A 17,895-nucleotide genomic window follows, 5' to 3' on the forward strand; every position below is an offset into this window, starting at 1 on the left:
TACTGGAACCAGTCGAAACCTTCATGCACTTTGGTTAAAGTGGCCAAGTGTGGACAAAGAGGTGATAACATGCTCCCGTATCCCCATAAGACTTAGATAAGCACCATCTGGTTCAATAGGACTCAACTGATTCAACCATTGCCGGAGTGAAAGAAGGGATATAGGGGCAAATCCCCTCCCCCCCCCCCCCCCCCCCCCCTCAGACCAGCTCAGGTTCGCTCACGTACGAGATTCATCTTGTACGCCTCTTAGGCGCACGAATGAAATCCACTTCAAAGTCCCCTTCCCCCCCCCCCCTCTGCTGAGACAAGCTCAGGTTCACGTACGAGCTGGATTTCATACGCCTCTTAGGCGCACGGATGGAATCCACTTTGAACCTGAGCCAGCCTCCTCTCCCTTCCGCTTTTCTACACTGTAATAGTATAATTAGATTCATAATAGGCCAAGGTAGGGCAATTGCCCCTGAAATTTATGTTTTCTATGCTATACATTTATTGCCCCTCTCCAATTCTCCATCTAAGTTACTTTTTTTTTTAGAAAAGGAAATTTTTCATTAAATATACAAAATAGATTAAAAAAAAAACTTGCATTAGGTTCTCTGTACAGTGACTTCTCATTTCCTAATTCTTACCTGTACAGCCAGATGGTGACCCACACATATAACAACTTCCCTACGTTTATTTTAGTATAATTACAGCATAGAAAGGTAAATGAGACTATAGCGGGTGCATGGATATACACGAGAGGTCATGCCATTAGATGAAAGGGTCAATGATTGAATTTGAGGATGAAATTTCACATGTGGCCAAGCTAGTAATGCCCTAAATATCCAACGATCAAATTTGCCATATCATTCTTCCATGTGGCAGAATCAGGCCATGGTTACAAATCTAATCATAACCAATGTAGTTATAATTAGGTTTTCCCTTATATTTCATAACCAATGTGGTTATAATAAGGTTTTCCCTTTTATATTTCACAACCAATGTACATATTATTAGGTTTTCCCTTTTATATTTTATATTCTTAAGACTGTTAAGATTTGAGACTTTCAGAAGAAAGGAAATGAGAAATCATACAGGTTCAATCCGATCATATAGAGGAAAGAATGATACCGGTTGACAGGATGAGCACACCTCATTTCAGTGATCACACCATGAACTATAAGGTTAAATTGAGCATAGTACAATGTCTCAACAACATAGAGAATTATGAACCAATGTAAAATTGTTTGCTGTGTAATGTACAGATAATTCGAAGTAACAGTAAAGAAACAATACTGATGATCATACCAAAAACAATAAATAATAATAACAGCAGTACCTTAAAGCTATTCATTTTACCAATTCAAAGCCTCAAGAATAGAATTCCAACCTCCAGACTTCCAGAAAGAACTTGCCTTCTTAATCCCTTTTACTCTTGTGAAGTTCCCAGTACTCTGCAGGCATGTTAGTCCAAGTAAGCACAGGAAAAGAAAATCAAACTCTAGTATTCTAGGTGTTCAGCTTGTACCAGTATCAAGCAAGGCAAACACCCATTACTATGGTTGCAGTGTAGTACTTTCAACCATTAGAGCTTAGGGGATTAATCACAATTTAATGATGTGCTTGTCAATATTTCTTTATTAACATTGGCAATCAGTGTTTTATCAAGTGAAAGAGAAGAAATACAAACCTTAAGGCATTGTTTTCTTTGGGTATCACAAACTGGATAATCATGAGGGCAACAAGAAAGGTGATCCTTGCAACACACCGCTGAATCCAGCTCGCAACATTTCCATGAAAAGCATACTCCCAATAAGCGCCAACTACAGCAGCAGGTTTCCCCTTCTGAGCAGTAGGACAGGATACTGCATCTAGTTGGGCCAGGGGAGGGTGGAGGGGGGTTTGGACTAGTCTTAGTTGGATACGAAGCTAGCATGTTTATACCACAAACCCCTTGTGTATTGCCACTGTTTCGCACCATGTGAATGTAGCCATTCATTCCCCAACCTGTTCCCCAGGAGTTCTTCACAATCCAGTAATTAACTCCATTTTCGGAACCATAACCAACAATCAATACAGCATGATCCAAAGAAGTTGAACATGGGCCAGTGAAGATCCCCTGTCAAGAAAGTATGGAAAATCTCACATCACATCTTTTGGTTCCTAATGGAAAAGTATTTTTTAATTGACTATTGATTTAAGAACACACCTTTGAGTACAACTGGAAAGCTCTTTCACTACCACATATACCTACACTCACAGGTTGAGATGCAACAGCCTGGAGCAGTTGTTCCTCGCTATTGGGAGGCACATCAACGTACCCATCAATGGTTACAACTCGTTTTTTTAACTACAACAGATAACGTATCAGAAGAAACCAATCTAACAAAATAAGCTTTTAGCATGATCCAAGTGTTTTTTTTCTCTTTTCTTTTGGGGGTTGGGGGGTTGGGGTTTGTTATGGGGGGAGGGTGGAAGGACCATTACCTTATTTTTGTTACAGGTCTTTTCTCCTCCTTGATATGGATAATCCTGTTCTGTGTCAATCCCATGATTTTCTATAACCCATTCAAATGCGTAGTCCATAAGTCCACCACCACACCCAGAATCATAAGATCTGTCACAATCAACTAACTCTTGCTCCGAGAGGCTCAAAAGAGATCCTGTGGCAATCTGATTTATGCCTTCTATTGCACCGGTGGCAGAGAAAGACCAACAAGCACCTGGGAAAGAAACCAATTAGAATAATCCCCAGACGAGGCTAAACACAGAAACAAGAACCTGCTACCAGTTACAGTCATGCAAGAGTGCAGAACCAACAAAATGAAGAAGAAGAGAAACAATGTTGTAGAAAATTATTAAAGTTCTCATCTTGAAGTATGATTGTATGAACCAAACAAATTTTATTTTTTTTTTCCTTTTTTTTATAGGGTGGGGGATGGGGAAGTAGGGGGAGGCAAACTTAAATGACTTTGAATGTCTCAATGAACCATATAAGGCATCAATGCTATAAGAGTCAGGCATTAGTCATGACTTTCTTATCGCTGATTGTTTGGGTTTTGTTGGTTCACCCGACTAATTCTGTTTACTCTCAATACAATTCCATATTTACTCCTAAAATAAATCATGAACCAAGTAACTCTTACCAAGATCAACATTACACTTTACTCTCTTTGATGTTCCTTAAACTAAGAAAAACATGGCAAGGAAAGATTCTATTGAGGTCTATTCCATGAAAAAATTATTCAATATATGCATTTCTTAATTTTCTAGAAAAGAAAATACTTGGCTTCAGTTGTCTGTCCCAAAACATCTCTTTCTATGAGGAACCAAGCAATGTTCATTTTACATGACTAATAACCAATGCTCCCACAAAATGAACTACCATAGTCCTGCGTTCAGAAGCATAAAAACCAATTTAATCAACAATATCTCAGCTATGGTTTCCACATACCCACCTATTCAAAATTCAGCTAACTTTCCACCAACCTAACCTGGAGTGTTTTTTTTTTTTTTCTTCAATGGACCCTCACTTCTTCAAGGCTTCAAGAGTTCATTGTATTGACCGATTGGGAGTGTGAATGTTGATTTTTATTAGTTTCAGCTTGAAGTGGAAGACATGATTAGTTCCACCCTAGTTTTGAGAACTTGATGGAATTATGATTTGTGATTCTGTCGAAGTCACTTTTATGCCAGAATTAAATGTTCAAGTGCAAATTATTTATTTTCTGTACCTTATGATATTCTGAATGGATCACTCTGGATGTTCATTAAAATAACAGGTTTGTGCAAATCCTTAAAGACAGGCACAACAAAATGGTCTGGAGCTCAACTCTTAAAAGTTTTGATTCATGAGCTTGATTCAACTAAGCCAAACTAGGGATTCAAGTCAACCGAATCTGGGGTTCAGATGATGCCATGGATCTAGTACATAAGACTTACAGTAGACTGCACATGTATTCTCCTCATTCCAAGTTATCTTTAATTTGGGATATCAAATTTCCTGTTAGGGTAAGACCAAGCGACTGTTTTAAGTCCAAATGGACCTGCAAACTTGATGGCCTTGTGTTGATAACAGGAGGGTTTTCTTTTAAAGAGTTTCGTCTTCTATTTCGTGAAGGAAGAGAATCATTGTTATTTGTCTTTTCAATTAAAGGTTGGGTAATGCGAAGGCAAGACCCACTGATTCTGAAAACCCAAAACAGAAACAGGGATCAAGGGAGACACCAACAAAAGGTTGCCCTAAATTGGACAATCGAATAGGGGTGTTTTAACAGATGCAATATACATTAGAGGAACTAAACTTTTAAGGGTTATAGATGATTGAAAAGGAGGAACAACTCAGGTTTGGTGTTTGTGGAGACACTGACTGTAATGCTTTCACAACTAAATGATGACTGGGTATAGAATATATAGAATTAACAACAGGAAATATATCAACTGTTTCCTTAGTATTTATAGTTGTATATGAAGTAAGGAATCAAGCATGGATGCATAAACAATAATTTTTTTTTTACCCAAAGGGTACTCAAAGCAGATGTTCTATTTAAGATGCAAGTGAATAGAAATAAAGAACCAAAGAGACATACCACAACTCCCTTGATCTTTCACCTTCGTGACTGCACCTTTTCCCCTCCAATCGATGGAGGATGGAAGTTGAGCTGAGAAACCGGGAATTTTGAAAGATGAAGAATCTCGAGGAGGAGAGACAAGGGCATCGGCAGAAGCGAGGCTGAGGCCCAACCGGGAGGTCTTGAACTCATGGTGGGTGAGGTCAGCGAAAGCATTGAGGGAAAGGGTAGAAGAGGAATTGGCCACACCGTTGTGGTGAGTAACAAAGGCGAGATTGTCTTCAAACACGCGGAGCCTGAAGAGCTTCTCTACCTCAGAGGAGTAATTCTTGCCATACTGTTCGCACCAGCTGTCGAAGATATCAGAAGTGAAAGACTGGCCAATATGAGCAAAGAGAAGCAGAGCAAGAAGAAAGGGTATTTTTAGAGGCGGAGGTGACCAAGAAGAACGCATTTTGGGAGAGGAAGAAATAATTGGGAATATTTTTTTTTTTTTCGTGGTTGGATGATGGAATTTTCCTAAATCTGGCAAGAAGGGGGTAAGACTTCCACTCCACCTCTTCCGAAGAACCCTCCTTGTTCTTAGGGTCTTACGCTCTCTCTCTCTCTCTAAGTCACCCCAGTGCCTCGTCTCGCTCTGCTATTTAACGGGCAAGCTGACTTTGATTGTAGCTGTCCGGGAGTCAATAATGAAGAGGTGACTTCAAACTTCAAACTTTGCGAGGGGAATGTTACTACTTGCTATCCCCCAATGACAAAGGCGACGGCGCTCGAGTAAGGCGGTCTTTTTCACTTTGTTGTACGTGCCGGTTAGACGGAAGTAGACGATTCGGAATCCCAAAGGGCACCCTCTTACAAGAAAAAAAGATTAGCCCACGATATAGGTGGGAGCCTGGGAGGTCAGTTTTCTTCTATTTTTTGGTTTATCAAGAATCATAAGCTCACTACAATTAAAAAGGAAGGTTAAGACAAGCCAACAAATCTACAATTATCAAAGGAAAAGGAAAGGTAATAATGTGACCTACAGAATCTTTCCCATGATCTTTTGGGGGATATGCATTTCAATTGACAAGTCACCTCCAACTGAGCAACTAGTTGTTCACATGCTTGTTGTTCACTTGTGCCTAGGTAAGACGAAAAAGGAAAAGACACACCTCTCAATGTGCCATAGCACAGGCAACAATATAAAAACAAGGAAGCCCAACGGAGAATTTCATCACATTACCAACTATAAGGAATTTTTTAATGAGTACTGGATGAGGATTTGGACCAGAATTTGTTACCACACATATATGAGGTTTATGTTGCGATTACATGAGAGAGTTTTCCTTCACCATGGGTGAACGAAACACCCACCCACCTACGGTTATTATTATTTCTTCCTATTCAAAAATATTCTTCCCTGTTCTTGGCATCAATCCAATGCCAATGAATGCCTCCTTCACCATGGCTCAAGTAAAACTCAATCCATGATTAAGCATGTAAAAGGGGATTACCTTTCTAATCTTATTTAAATAGATCAAGGTAAACCCCATCCCCCAGTTAAATGAGAAGAAAAGTCAAAATTTGACCTGGTAGCCTTTTATATATAACATTCCACGGTATTGTTGTAAATTGGCAAAAGGTTTAATGAATGATCCTGTCCCCCCTCGAAATGATGAATATGCCAAATCATCCATTTGAAAAAACTGAAAAACATGATGGAAAATGTCATTTGTACATACAGCGGTAGAAATTTTTTGTTTGTTTGACGGGGAGAAGGGGGTGGAAATGTTGTGGGAGTGAATCCCATAGTATAGTGGATTCCAGAACAAGGGTGAGATTTTTACTTTTTTCATGATTAATAACCAAAGCCTTTTATTTTTCATGGGACTTTGGATAACATTAGGATGGCATTTTAAATGCCACATCAACAAACAAAGCATTTAATGTTGTTTCCTAAGGCTTTTGTAAACTTACCATCCTAAGTTAAACAAACAAGGTTGAGATGGGATTTTGACGTATCACATCAACACTTTTCCACCCCAATTTTCTCACCCCACCTAAGTCCCCGTCAGACAAACAGGATCTAAAAATTAAGAGGTTTACCAAAAAAGTGAATGTTCCTTTATTAGAGGGATCATCGGATCTCATGTTACCGAAAATGTTTCCATCATTCCTTTACCAAGAATCTTTTTCTACCAAAACTTATCAAGTTCAGGACCTCCTTGGTCCTACAGCCAACAGAGCACTCTCATGCAACAATTTAATTGGAACTACACATCAGTCAAAAACAAAGTAAAGCAAAACAACTTTTCCCTCCCACACAATAATTACATGCAATTGATTTACAAATTCTTCCAACAAAGGAAGATTGAGGTTCCTATTGTTCTCATCATCTCATGTCTACCAGTAATGGTGAATCAACCACCAAAAATAAAATGGAAAAGCTCACTCTTCAACCAACAACATGCAAACAGATACCTGCCACACCCTCAAATCAGCAAGACCAACATCCCATAAATAGGCAACTTCTCACTCCGATACCAACCCCATTTTCATTCTAGCCTCTTAATGAGAAAGGCACATCTCACCAAAATGCCAAAGACTGGATACATGAGTCCTGCGCAGTTAAATCTTTAAATATGAGCACACTTCAAAGATTATACTGCACCCGTGACCAAAATATTACACCAAACGATCTGATGTAAACGCAATATGTCCCATTGTTTGCCTGCGGAAAATTTCAGCCACCTCTTTTCAGCTCTTCAGAAAAGACGTTAAAGAAAATGGTGGAGGTCCATCCTGCCAGCTCAAGAGTTATCCGAATAAGTGCACTAAACCTATGAAATTAACACTACTATTTCTGCATTCCAGCACCATAGCTGTTAAGGTGACTAGGCGACCCAAGGTGCTGGAGAGGTGCTTAGGCAACAAGGCACCCGCCTAGACGTTGCCTAGGTGCCCTAGGTATGCATTAATGACAATGTAATATAGCAATGATAATTTTATATAGAAAAAGGGACTTTATCAGGAAGCATGGTGGCTGCGCTCAGACAAAAGATGGGGCGAAAACCCCCATGAAAGTCAGAAATCCTGCCTCTGTTGATGCTTCTGCGTGCTCTCCCACCACGCTTCCGGACAGAAAACTCTCCATCTTTTATATAATTATGTTTGGAAGTAACATAGAATACATATCAATGCAATATGATATAATTATGCTAGTAATGACCTAATATGAGTAAACCAACATATAATAAATAAAACATAGAATACAATATAAGCATATTCACCCAAAAAACAAACAAAACAATAAATATAAACCAGCGTAAACTCCTGAAATGTCAACAATGTGTGTTGTCGCCTTGGACCCAAGAAAGAGCCTAGACGCCTAGGCAATGCCTTGACAACTATGTCCAACACATTGTCAGACCAGAACTGCTCAGTTAGACTGAGGTGTTATAACAAATTACAGCTAAGAACATGAGAGCATATCAGCACAACAAAAGTGCAGAGGATGAAACACAGTTAAATTAAGAGAAACTAAATAATAATTTCAGATGAGGTAAGCAAGGATTCTCCGCAAATCTATTTCAAGAATAGGAATGGGTCAGCCACCATGACAGCCTCATTGTATCCTAGAAGAAAGAAATCAATTTTCTTTCATTCGCAGTTTTTACCTTTCCAAGCTCTTGATGCAAGTATTGCCTGACCACTGTGGTTTGTTGTATCAACCTTTCCATTGCAGAATAGCTAGGCAAGTTAGCATGCGCTGGCATTAATCATGGAAAGAAAGATGGCGGTAAGTTTTAAGAGTTCAAGGTAAGAACAAAAACTCAAAAAGGTATTAAGGTATTTCCAAAATGATATCAATTTGTAATGATTACTGGTAAAGAAAATCTTAGAGCCAAATATAGTAAACAAAGACAAGTTGCAAAAGGAAGAACCTAACCCAGAATTGCTCTATTTAGATTATCTGCAACATGCTGCCGGTAATCCAAACTAAGCAGATGAAACATTGGTGATTTTTCTGGCTCCTCATAAGCTAGCAAAGTCATGAAGTCCTGTAGTTGTGGCAAAGCATAGGGGTGAAAAGCCTAATAATTATAATGAAATAGAAATGGATGTATGAGAATGAGATCATGTTAGCATATGTGCACAATTTATATTATGATCCCCAAAACAAAAAATGATGATGTGGTCCACTGCAGTATCTTGAAAAATCCCTGACCACTGAATTATAGAACACAACCTACAAAACTTAAAAGTTCTATAGCAGCACAACCCATTGAAAAACAAAAGGGGGGAGGGGGGAGGAATATCTCTCATCCTGACAACCCTAATGCTTCACAATATCGAGGCACTTCCATCCCAACAAAATCAGGCGGATTTTATCATTCTGGATTGAGACCCATGGTAATCCAGATAACACAAAAGATATTTCAACCAGAAGACACCAACATCAATAAATTGCAATTATTCATCCTAATAAATAGCAAAAGAGAACTCAAAATTGCTTGATGGAGAAGGCAAAGTTGTTTTTCATTCTCTACAAATGCACATTTGCATTGGATAATGTCACAATATAGAGGACTTTCTATATAAAATATCTCAACTTTGTAATCATGGTAAAGTTGTCCTTTTTTCTATAAATCTAGTAGGTTGCAATCTATGATATTTTCGAATATTTTTTCCTTCAATATCATACAAATCATAGTTATCAAGGCGTCACCATGGCGTCTAGGCTCCTTGATCGCCTTGGACGCCTTGGGCGCCTTGCCGCCATGGCGCTGTCTCCTTGAATTTTGCCCCTCTAAAACGCCATGGTCTCTTTCCCGCCTTGATAACTATGGTACAAATGCAACAACCATGGGTCCTTATAAGCTATCTATAAGATGGCTAAAATGAGTGAAAGGAAGAGTAGAGATCTTGACCATGTTAGATGTATTAAAAGTAAAGATGGTAAAGTACCAATAAGGTATGAGGACATTAAGGAGAAATGGAAAGATTATTTCTACAGCCTACTAAATGAAGACACTTCAAGTAATAGTGTCCTGGAAGACTACATTACCCATCAAGACACCACATGTAGTAGATATGTATGAAAAATTAGGGTAGTCTGAAATAAAAGAAGCTTTAAGGAGATGAAAGTAGGTAAGGAACCATGCCCATATGAGGTCCCAATAAAAGTTTTAAATTATTTCTCCACCCTTGTCCCCCTTTGGATAGTCCGCCGTGTTAGAGCTCCTGTTTGATATACATATTGTTTCCTCCCGTTCTTACAAGGTCGGCCTTTTAGAGGAAGCGGTTCCAACATGGTATCAGAGCAGGCAGAGGTCACGATCTCGAGTCCCCTAGGAGCGGGCAGGTGTTAAACTATTTATCCACCCGTGTCCTCCTTTGGATAGTCCGCCGTGTTATAGCTCATGTTTGATAATTGATATACATATTGTTTCCTCCCTTTCCAACAAGGTCGGCCTTTTAGAAGAAGTGGTTCCAACAAGAAATGTGGAAGAGCTTCGTAATCTGGGGTTTATCTTAGCTACCAAGCTGTCTAATAAGATTATGAGCACAAGAAAAATGCCAGATTAACGGAGGAGAAGCATTGTGGTTCTAATTTACAAAAATAAAGTGATATTTAGAGTTGTAATAACTATAGAGGCATAAAACTAATGAGTTATGAAATTATGGTAGAGGGTTATTTAAATCCACCTGAAACAAGAAACTACTATTACGGAGAATCAATTTGGTTTTATGCCAAGAAGATACACGACATAAGCTATTTACTTACGGGACTCATGGAAAGATTTAGAGATTGCAAGAAGGATCTTCTTATGGTTTTTATTGACCTAGAAAAAGCTTATGAGAGAGTCCTTAGAGAGTTAATTTGGCAAATACTAGAGAAGAGAAGTGTTTCAAATAAATATGTGAACATAATTAAAGATACGTATGATGGTGTGGTGACTAGAGTAAGAATTGTGAGGGGTCAAGGTAGTGAATCCCAATTTCAATTGGGTTACATCAAGGATCAGCTTTAAGCCCTTATTTGTTTGTGTTTATCATGGATGATTTAACCAGAGACATTTAAGATGAGGTTCCTTGGTGTATGCTTTTTGTTGATTATATTGTTTTGTTGGATGAGACAAAAGCAGGGATCAACGCCTAGTTGGAGTTATGAAGATCAACCTTGGAATCAAAAGGTTATAAGATAAGTAGAACGAACCTGGAGTATATGGTGTGTAAGTTTAGTTACACTAGGATGGATGAGGAGGTGGTAAAAATTGATGAAAGGGAGATTCCGCAAAGTGATTATTATAGGTATCTAGGCTCAACAATAAATAAAGAAGGTGATACAGAGGGTGATGTTTCACAGAGAATTAAAATATGATGGATGAAATGGGGAGATGCATCCGGAGTATTGTGTGATCGACGTATTCTTTTAAAATTGTAAGGAAATTTTTATTAGGCAGTTAAGAAGCATCATGTAGATAAACTCAGTGTAGTAGAGATGAGGATGTTGAGATGGATGTGTGGGAAAACTAGGAAGGATAAAATAAGGAATGATTATATCAAAGCTAGTTTGGGAGTAGCTCCATTACATGATAAGCTACAAGAAAGTTGTTTGAGGTGGCATGGCCATGTTCAACGGAGGCCTTTGGATGCTCTAGTATGGAGGAGTGATTTGATTCAGATTGAAGAAACTAAAAGAGCCAAGGCAGACCTAAAATGACCCTAGGAGAAGTGGCTAGGAAAGACATGCATAGCTTAGGCCTTGTATCAAGTATGACCTCAAATAGGGCTGATTAGAGGGCAGGGATCCATGTAGCTGACCCCGTTTAGTTGGGATAAGGCTGAGCTGTTGTTGTTGTTGTGCTTGTTTCCCAATATTAAGGATAAACATATCAGAACCTGGATGAAGCCTAACATATTTTAAGCTTGGATCTATTATTAACAGATACCAACAAATCTCAAGATTGAATCAGATCAAGTAGAGATATAACCAAATAAAAATTACTTAATAACAATCTATTAACAAGCCACATGTAGAGGATGCTTAAAGGAGATCTGTTTCCTTCTGAAAACATACCTCCAGTTTCTCGACATATTTGTGAACCTTCCCAAATGGTGTCAACTTGGTCTGAGCAAATTCCAGAGCTTCTGTGCTGCCAAGGAAAATTGAATTCAGCTCAAGAATACACATAATTTCTAGTCATTTCTTTGCAGTTTACTCACCATTTTCTGGAGCAAACAAGCTGAACAAAATGAAGGCTCAATAGATCAAAATGAAGGCCCTTGTTTTCCTCAAGTAAGTTGTGTGCCAGCTGTTCTGTCAATTCAATGGCCTTGAGAGCATTTCCCTCCAATGCAAAATGGACAATTGCTTAGATAAAAACCAAAGAAAACATTCAGTTCGAACCTCAGTTAATTGTACATTTCAAATAAATCCACAAAATACATATGCACCAAAAGTCACTAGATTTTTAAACACGAGGATGTCTTGGTTAGAAGATATGATGGACAACTGAATGGGGAAGAAAAAAAACTTTTCCCCCCTTTCAAGAAACTGATTAATCCCTCAATTAAGGGCTTCTACATCTGGTTGCCGAATGCAGCAGTAAGATCAAGATTTTGAATCAGGTCAATGACATGATACAGTCATTTAAAATTCAGTAGGACTTGACTGGTTGCTATATATTGGACTTAAGTCAACCAGCAGTCCAGCACCAAGCAATAGCCTTTGTGATGGGCATGCATAATGACGTGACCGGTCACAAAATAACCATAACTCTTTTCCTTCCCGTCATCTCTAGCCATGTGGGGGCGCAGAATCCTCACTAGATTCTTTCCTCAAGAAATGAATGGAAAACATTTGATTGGTTGCTTTTCAATAAGAGTTTTCCCCCAGAAAACCACCACTATGTCTAAGGCAACCAATAGGAGTCCAATCCATTCCATAAGACAACATTTCATAAAAGCATTTTCTCCTCATGGCTACATGGGCGGTTCCTTATTATAGAGGACCTACACAGCCACATCCATCACAGTGGTCAAGTTCTGCCACAAAAAAAATTAAAGACAATGCCTCAAAATTGAGACCAAAGTGTCAGGAAATTATAAATGGATTACTTTTTTTTGTTGGGTGAAATTCAATAAATTACAAAATCAGCAGCAAGGTTATATCGTGATATTTATCTTGAGGATATCTCGAAAGTGAGACCAGAGTGTCAGGTAAGTCAAAACTCATGTTCTGACCTACAAATGTTATCCATATTGGGATCAAGACTACCACTGCAGGCACTCCAAATGGAAGGCTTGAGGCCATTCATCCACTTTACCCACCCATCAAAAAGAAAGGAATAATCACCTACGTTTTCTTTTGTCCATGTCAACAGGATAATCAGCAGGAAGTTTCATCCCAGTGCAAGAAATGAACGATTCTGCAGTCTCTTTGAAGCAATTATGTACAAGATATGATAAGACAATATTGCGGACATCATTGTCATTATTAGCCTATCAAAAAGGAGCAACACAAAATTTCAAGTCATTTTTTATTAGGATAAATCGTACTAAATAAAATGAAGTAGCAGCTAGCTTAAAAGCAAAATTCAGTAGCTCATATCCATCAATAGATAACTAAATTTTGATGCATATAAACAGAGAAAGAAATGAAATGGAAAATATATAACAGCATGTCAAAAGAACGGATATGAGTACTTTCACACATTATGACAGGAGAAAGAGAATTGCATATGCACATGCACCCAAACATCACTAAGCTATGGATTTGTATGAGAATTTGTTCATGTAGAAGCACAACATGGCCAACAGTGTTCCAAAATTTCACCGGTATTACCATAATATTTCGGCAAAATAAATATCAAATGTTGCATGCCAAATTTACCGAAATATTTTGGTTTCGGCAGAGGACGAAATGGGGGCGAAATCCAAAATTTTGAATCTTGGTTAAAAATTGGCCAACTAGTGAGGGCATTAAGGGAAGTGAAATAAACCAGCCAACAATAGGATGTTTTGGCAAACACCCATTTAGGCCACCAAATGTGAGATCCCTGTGCTGGTAAGATATCTTGCTGCACAATTTGTCTAGCAAACTAACTTTCATAAGGTTCTATGAAGGAACCCTTTCCCTCACAGTCCACCAATTTGAGCCACATGGAGGGTGTTGTCTAAAACCGAGTACACAATACACTCCTTCAAATAGCCCCATTCAAGTTCCAGGTCACACCTCAAACTTATGGCTCACCAGGTATTGAAATTTCAACATGTATTACCACCCGCTCAAAGATGCCAAAGCTGACTTTTCCACCATCTTTCCAAAACTTTATATTGTCATATTGGAAAACATATTTGGGCTGAAACTTACAAGATGGATAGACGATGCTCTTGGATCATATGTTAACAGAGAGAGCGAGAGCATGATAACTAAAAACATTGTAAACAACAACAAAATCGAAGGTTTGGACATGTGAGGACTCCTATAGTAGTTAAACTAGTTTAGTGCTTCTGATTAAAAGGATACAGATGAGGAATTAACGTGATGTTCCAAGTAAAAAAGTTCACTACTAATCAACTGAAAATAGGAAAACGCTTCTCAATTTAGGAAAATAACTGCATCGTAAACACCTCATCATGAATAGCATAAATCATGCTTCTCAAACTCCAAATAACACTGAGGATCATCCCTTGATCCTTTGGATTTAACATGACGCATGATACCTTTTTAATCATTTGAATTTCAATACAATGAACCAGAAACCAAATTCAATGTGTGATTCATGCCACCAAAGAAGATTTATAGAAGAATCAAAATCCCAACTAATCATCCAGATACAGTTTCATTCAAAAGCACCTCAATTCAAATCTCAAGAGTAATGCCTCAACCAATTGAATCATAAATGACACATCCAAAGTTCTATACTCCACTCTGATGCTTGGACTAAACACCAGAAATTGCAGTTTATCCTCCACAAGTTCCCGCTTACTGGCATCCATCCAACATTCAAAAATTAGCATCAAATAGCTCAGTTTTGCATCCATATATGTACGAGTATTTAAATGCCCATCTTTAAGTTACAAGATCCTGAAACTTGAAGAGATTGTGATGTCAATTTCCCATAAACAACTTCATGCCGCACTAACCAAGGTTAACACATAAGTGGTTGATGAAGAGCATCATAATTAAGACTGATGAAAAGGAGTCAAAGCTCTATACCAATTTCAAGCAGATAAGAGGTTTCTCAATTCAACCATGCCTTATCCCAACTAAATGGCGTTGGCTACATGAATCCGGTTTCACCATCCAATTCTATTCATAGCCGTACTAGTTATCAAATTACAAGCAGATGAGGTTTCTAAATCCTATTATCCAGAGACCCCATTTTTTTTTTTTTTTGCATTAACAAAGGTCAATCTGGTAGAGGAGAAAGAAATCTATGAAGAAACCAATTTCTTTGGTTTACAAAAAATAACAAACGTGTAACAATGCATCATAGATGCTGCTTAAGCAGGATAGTTCCGTTGAAAATGAGAACCATAAAGGGGTACTTTTGCAATTATGTTGACTGTTGAAATTTAGTACCATAACGGTTAGTCTTGATAAATCTGCCAAGACAATTGTCAGATAATCAGTCCATCACTTAATTCCATTCTTTACAAGTTAACAAGGTTCATAACCTCCGCGTAATTTGGAAAGACAAAGACCCAGGCAAAAGAAAATGGATACAACTTCGTAGGGAGATCAAACCAAAAAGGGGAAACAAGTTCATTGTTCTTTAATCTCCTCAATCCAACTTGAGTGTTCACAGTGTTCCTTATAGCCAATCAAGCAAACTCTTAAGCAAAACAGCACAGTACGAAATTCGGAGTACACTGTTTGGCACCTCAACAATTCCTCCCATAAAACATTCAATGATTGATTAAATGAACTTCTCCCCAGTGAAAAACGAATAAGAATCCCAAGTTCCAAACCATACACAAACGATCAAACAAGGGTTTCAATTACCAAACTCAAGCAACTAGAGATTTAGAAGAAAGAAGAATGATCAAAGACAACAATCCATCAAAGATTAGAGCTTTTCTCGACCAAATGTCCGTATACAAGTCGACAAGTTCAAAGGCGACAGAGTTTCTTCTTATATGGAACAGATACACGAATGTAAAACAAACTTACAATGTGCTCGTACTGTCGAGGATCTAACTCCATTACCGAGAGTTTAAAACCTCGAAAAAGACATTAATGATTTCCTCTTCGGAAGAAAGCAGAGGATTGATTTCTCCGCTTTCTTCAATCGTGACGAATCCAAAGCTGGGCGAAGCTGTAAGGATTTATATACGAATGTGATAGCGGAACATGTAATGTGGGACCAAAACATTACCGAAACGCGCGCGTCGATTTTTTAAGTGAGATCTTGGCGTCAAAGATTCAAAGGGCAACGGATCCAGATCTTCTACGACACGCTGTCCGTAGCAGTGCAACATAGGGCACTGTAATGACCGCCTTATCTTTATTCCGGCAAAGCGTTCGAACAGGAATAAGACGGTCATTGTGTTGCGCCCAGTGTCTACGCCGCTCAGGCCACTATGGACAACACACTGTAGAGGATTTGAATTGATAATCAACAGCATGGAAATTAAAAAAAACCTATTAATAAATTATTATTTTTTTAAAAAAAGAATGTCATATTATATAAATAAAAAATAGAAAAAGTACAAAAAATGGGCGCGCTCCCCAAATAAAAAAGAATGGCTTGGATCTCAATAATCGAGAAAGAGGGACAACAGTTGCAATTACAAATATAACATTACCTGAGTTATTCCGGGCAATGCAACAAAGGTTGTATCTAATGCATAAGACTCCCGTGTTTAATAGTGTCTAAAGAGGGTCTAATGTACGCAATTTTACTCCCGTTTCCAGATAAATTGTTTCTGGGCAATGCAACCATACCCCCTATCCTCATAGAAAAACCAATCCCAATTAATCACGATACAATCACCTATAGGAGGAGACCATAACACCTATCAAACAGATGGATGGTAGAAAAAAACAAAGATATTCCAATATGAGCATATATACTTCTATTACTAGTAGAATCTGGGACTTTAAAACTCATACCTCGTAGCCGACCTCAGATATCAGATAAGATAAGAGATGCTACTTGTGAGGGTGTGTACTTACTTAAAAAAGAAAGCACTAGTATTCCTAGAAGTGATATTGGAACCATTGATTTTTTTATTTTAATTTTTTGGTAGAAGGAACGATTGATTTAAATCACTCTATTGGGTACCACCAATATTGCAGATCGGCCATATCAAATCGTTTCAGTTCAATTCCAAATTAAGCAGACATTTTTTTTTATTAAAAAATACACATCCACGATTTGAATCGGCATGATAGCAATATCAGGTCCAGCCAATACCAACACACATCGGCCAATACATCAGTTTTAATTCCACGATTGGAATCGAACAGGTGTGAATTCACGATGAAGCGATCAGCTAACTAATCCTAATGACCATTGCCTCACAACCTCAAGGGTCAGCTCAGTTGGTAAGGGAGCACACCTCGCAATAAAGATTTTAAACTCATAATCGGGGATCGAATTGATCACTGTAGATTATGATCCAGATCGGATTTGATCCCAAAAACCCTAGATTCGACTGCTCCAAAATGGTCAAAATCAGGATCGATCACGTCAATTGGAATCAAATGACAAAATCAGCCGATTCGATCAATCCGAATCCAATGTTTACAACGTTGGCTCCTCGTCCAGTGTTTTTTATTTGTCCATGTCGATTGTAGGGTACCTACTGGGGGGCCATAACCATAAGTTCGTCGTTACGCACAGCTACCCTCTCCCCCTCCCCTAAAAAAATCCTAATGCAATATCAAGGGAAAAGGAAGGCTGTGTGGCGCCTAAACCAAGACTAACCACCCCACCCCTGTGGAATGAAAAACCCACCCTTGTTGAATGTCCAACCCCCCCCCCCTTTCCCACACGCGCTCATTGCGGGACACTGGTGCAGGGCCACGCAGCCTGGCAGTGATCCCCCTTCCCAATATCAATTATTGTGATGGGCTGCCTTTTAATTTCCTTTCATACTTCTGTCTCATACCAATATATCAACCAAAATTTTACTCTTATGACCTTATAAGAAACAACCACTGCATACGTGATTGACTGTTTTTTTCTTTTTGGGTTAAAGTGATTGACTGTTGGATATATAGGAAATGGTTTGAATAGACCATCATATCAAATTTCACCCTTAAATTTGATCATTTACTCTCCCATCTGATGCCATACCCGTGCATGTCCTTGCAGCCAACTATAGCCCTGTTTTCATGT

The 17,895-nt window shown here is 38.5% G+C and overlaps 2 protein-coding genes across 3 annotated transcripts; both read right to left on the reverse strand.

The window, feature by feature from the left end:
* Positions 1–1,268: 1,268 nt before the first annotated feature.
* On the reverse strand, positions 1,269–5,058 carry LOC122659817 (low-temperature-induced cysteine proteinase). Its single transcript, XM_043854949.1, has 5 exons — positions 4,574–5,058; positions 2,472–2,707; positions 2,194–2,334; positions 1,675–2,103; positions 1,269–1,438 (listed from the first exon to the last, which is right to left on the reverse strand). The coding sequence occupies exons 1-5, from the start codon at positions 5,007–5,009 to the stop codon at positions 1,340–1,342; spliced, it is 1,341 nt and encodes a 446-aa protein (XP_043710884.1). The 5' UTR covers positions 5,010–5,058; the 3' UTR covers positions 1,269–1,339.
* Positions 5,059–6,904: 1,846 nt separating this feature from the next.
* On the reverse strand, positions 6,905–15,858 carry LOC122659819 (glucose-induced degradation protein 8 homolog). Of its 2 annotated transcripts, none has more exons than XM_043854952.1 (7): positions 15,723–15,858; positions 12,904–13,045; positions 11,768–11,915; positions 11,622–11,697; positions 8,487–8,598; positions 8,215–8,306; positions 6,905–7,268 (listed from the first exon to the last, which is right to left on the reverse strand). In XM_043854952.1, exons 1-7 carry the CDS (start codon positions 15,753–15,755, stop codon positions 7,191–7,193), a joined length of 681 nt encoding a protein of 226 aa, XP_043710887.1. In that variant the 5' UTR covers positions 15,756–15,858; the 3' UTR covers positions 6,905–7,190. The 2 variants fall into 2 exon arrangements, with proteins under 2 accessions (XP_043710887.1, XP_043710889.1); XM_043854954.1 differs by having other exon boundaries at positions 7,268–7,339; positions 15,723–15,857.
* Between the last annotated feature and the right edge of the window lie 2,037 nt (positions 15,859–17,895).

The sequence above is a fragment of the Telopea speciosissima genome, chromosome 4 (assembly GCF_018873765.1).
Source record: "Telopea speciosissima isolate NSW1024214 ecotype Mountain lineage chromosome 4, Tspe_v1, whole genome shotgun sequence".
Classification (NCBI taxonomy): domain Eukaryota; kingdom Viridiplantae; phylum Streptophyta; class Magnoliopsida; order Proteales; family Proteaceae; genus Telopea; species Telopea speciosissima.

Bases quoted from the DNA above. Each gene is read 5' to 3' on its own strand.
- LOC122659817 (XM_043854949.1), bottom strand. From the start codon at position 5,009: ATGCGTTCTTCTTGGTCACCTCCGCCTCTAAAAATACCCTTTCTTCTT. The intron at 2,104-2,193 runs GTGTGTTCTTAA...CTTTCTTGACAG, and splicing joins CTTTCCAGTTGTACTCAAAG to GGGATCTTCACTGGCCCATG. The intron at 1,439-1,674 runs GTTTGTATTTCT...ACATGCCTGCAG, and splicing joins AAAGAAAACAATGCCTTAAG to AGTACTGGGAACTTCACAAG.
- LOC122659819 (XM_043854952.1), bottom strand. From the start codon at position 15,755: ATGGAGTTAGATCCTCGACAGTACGAGCACATT. The intron at 13,046-15,722 runs GTAAGTTTGTTT...CCTTTTTGATAG, and splicing joins CTCGACAGTACGAGCACATT to GCTAATAATGACAATGATGT. The intron at 11,916-12,903 runs GTAGGTGATTAT...TTTTTATCTAAG, and splicing joins TGACATGGACAAAAGAAAAC to CAATTGTCCATTTTGCATTG.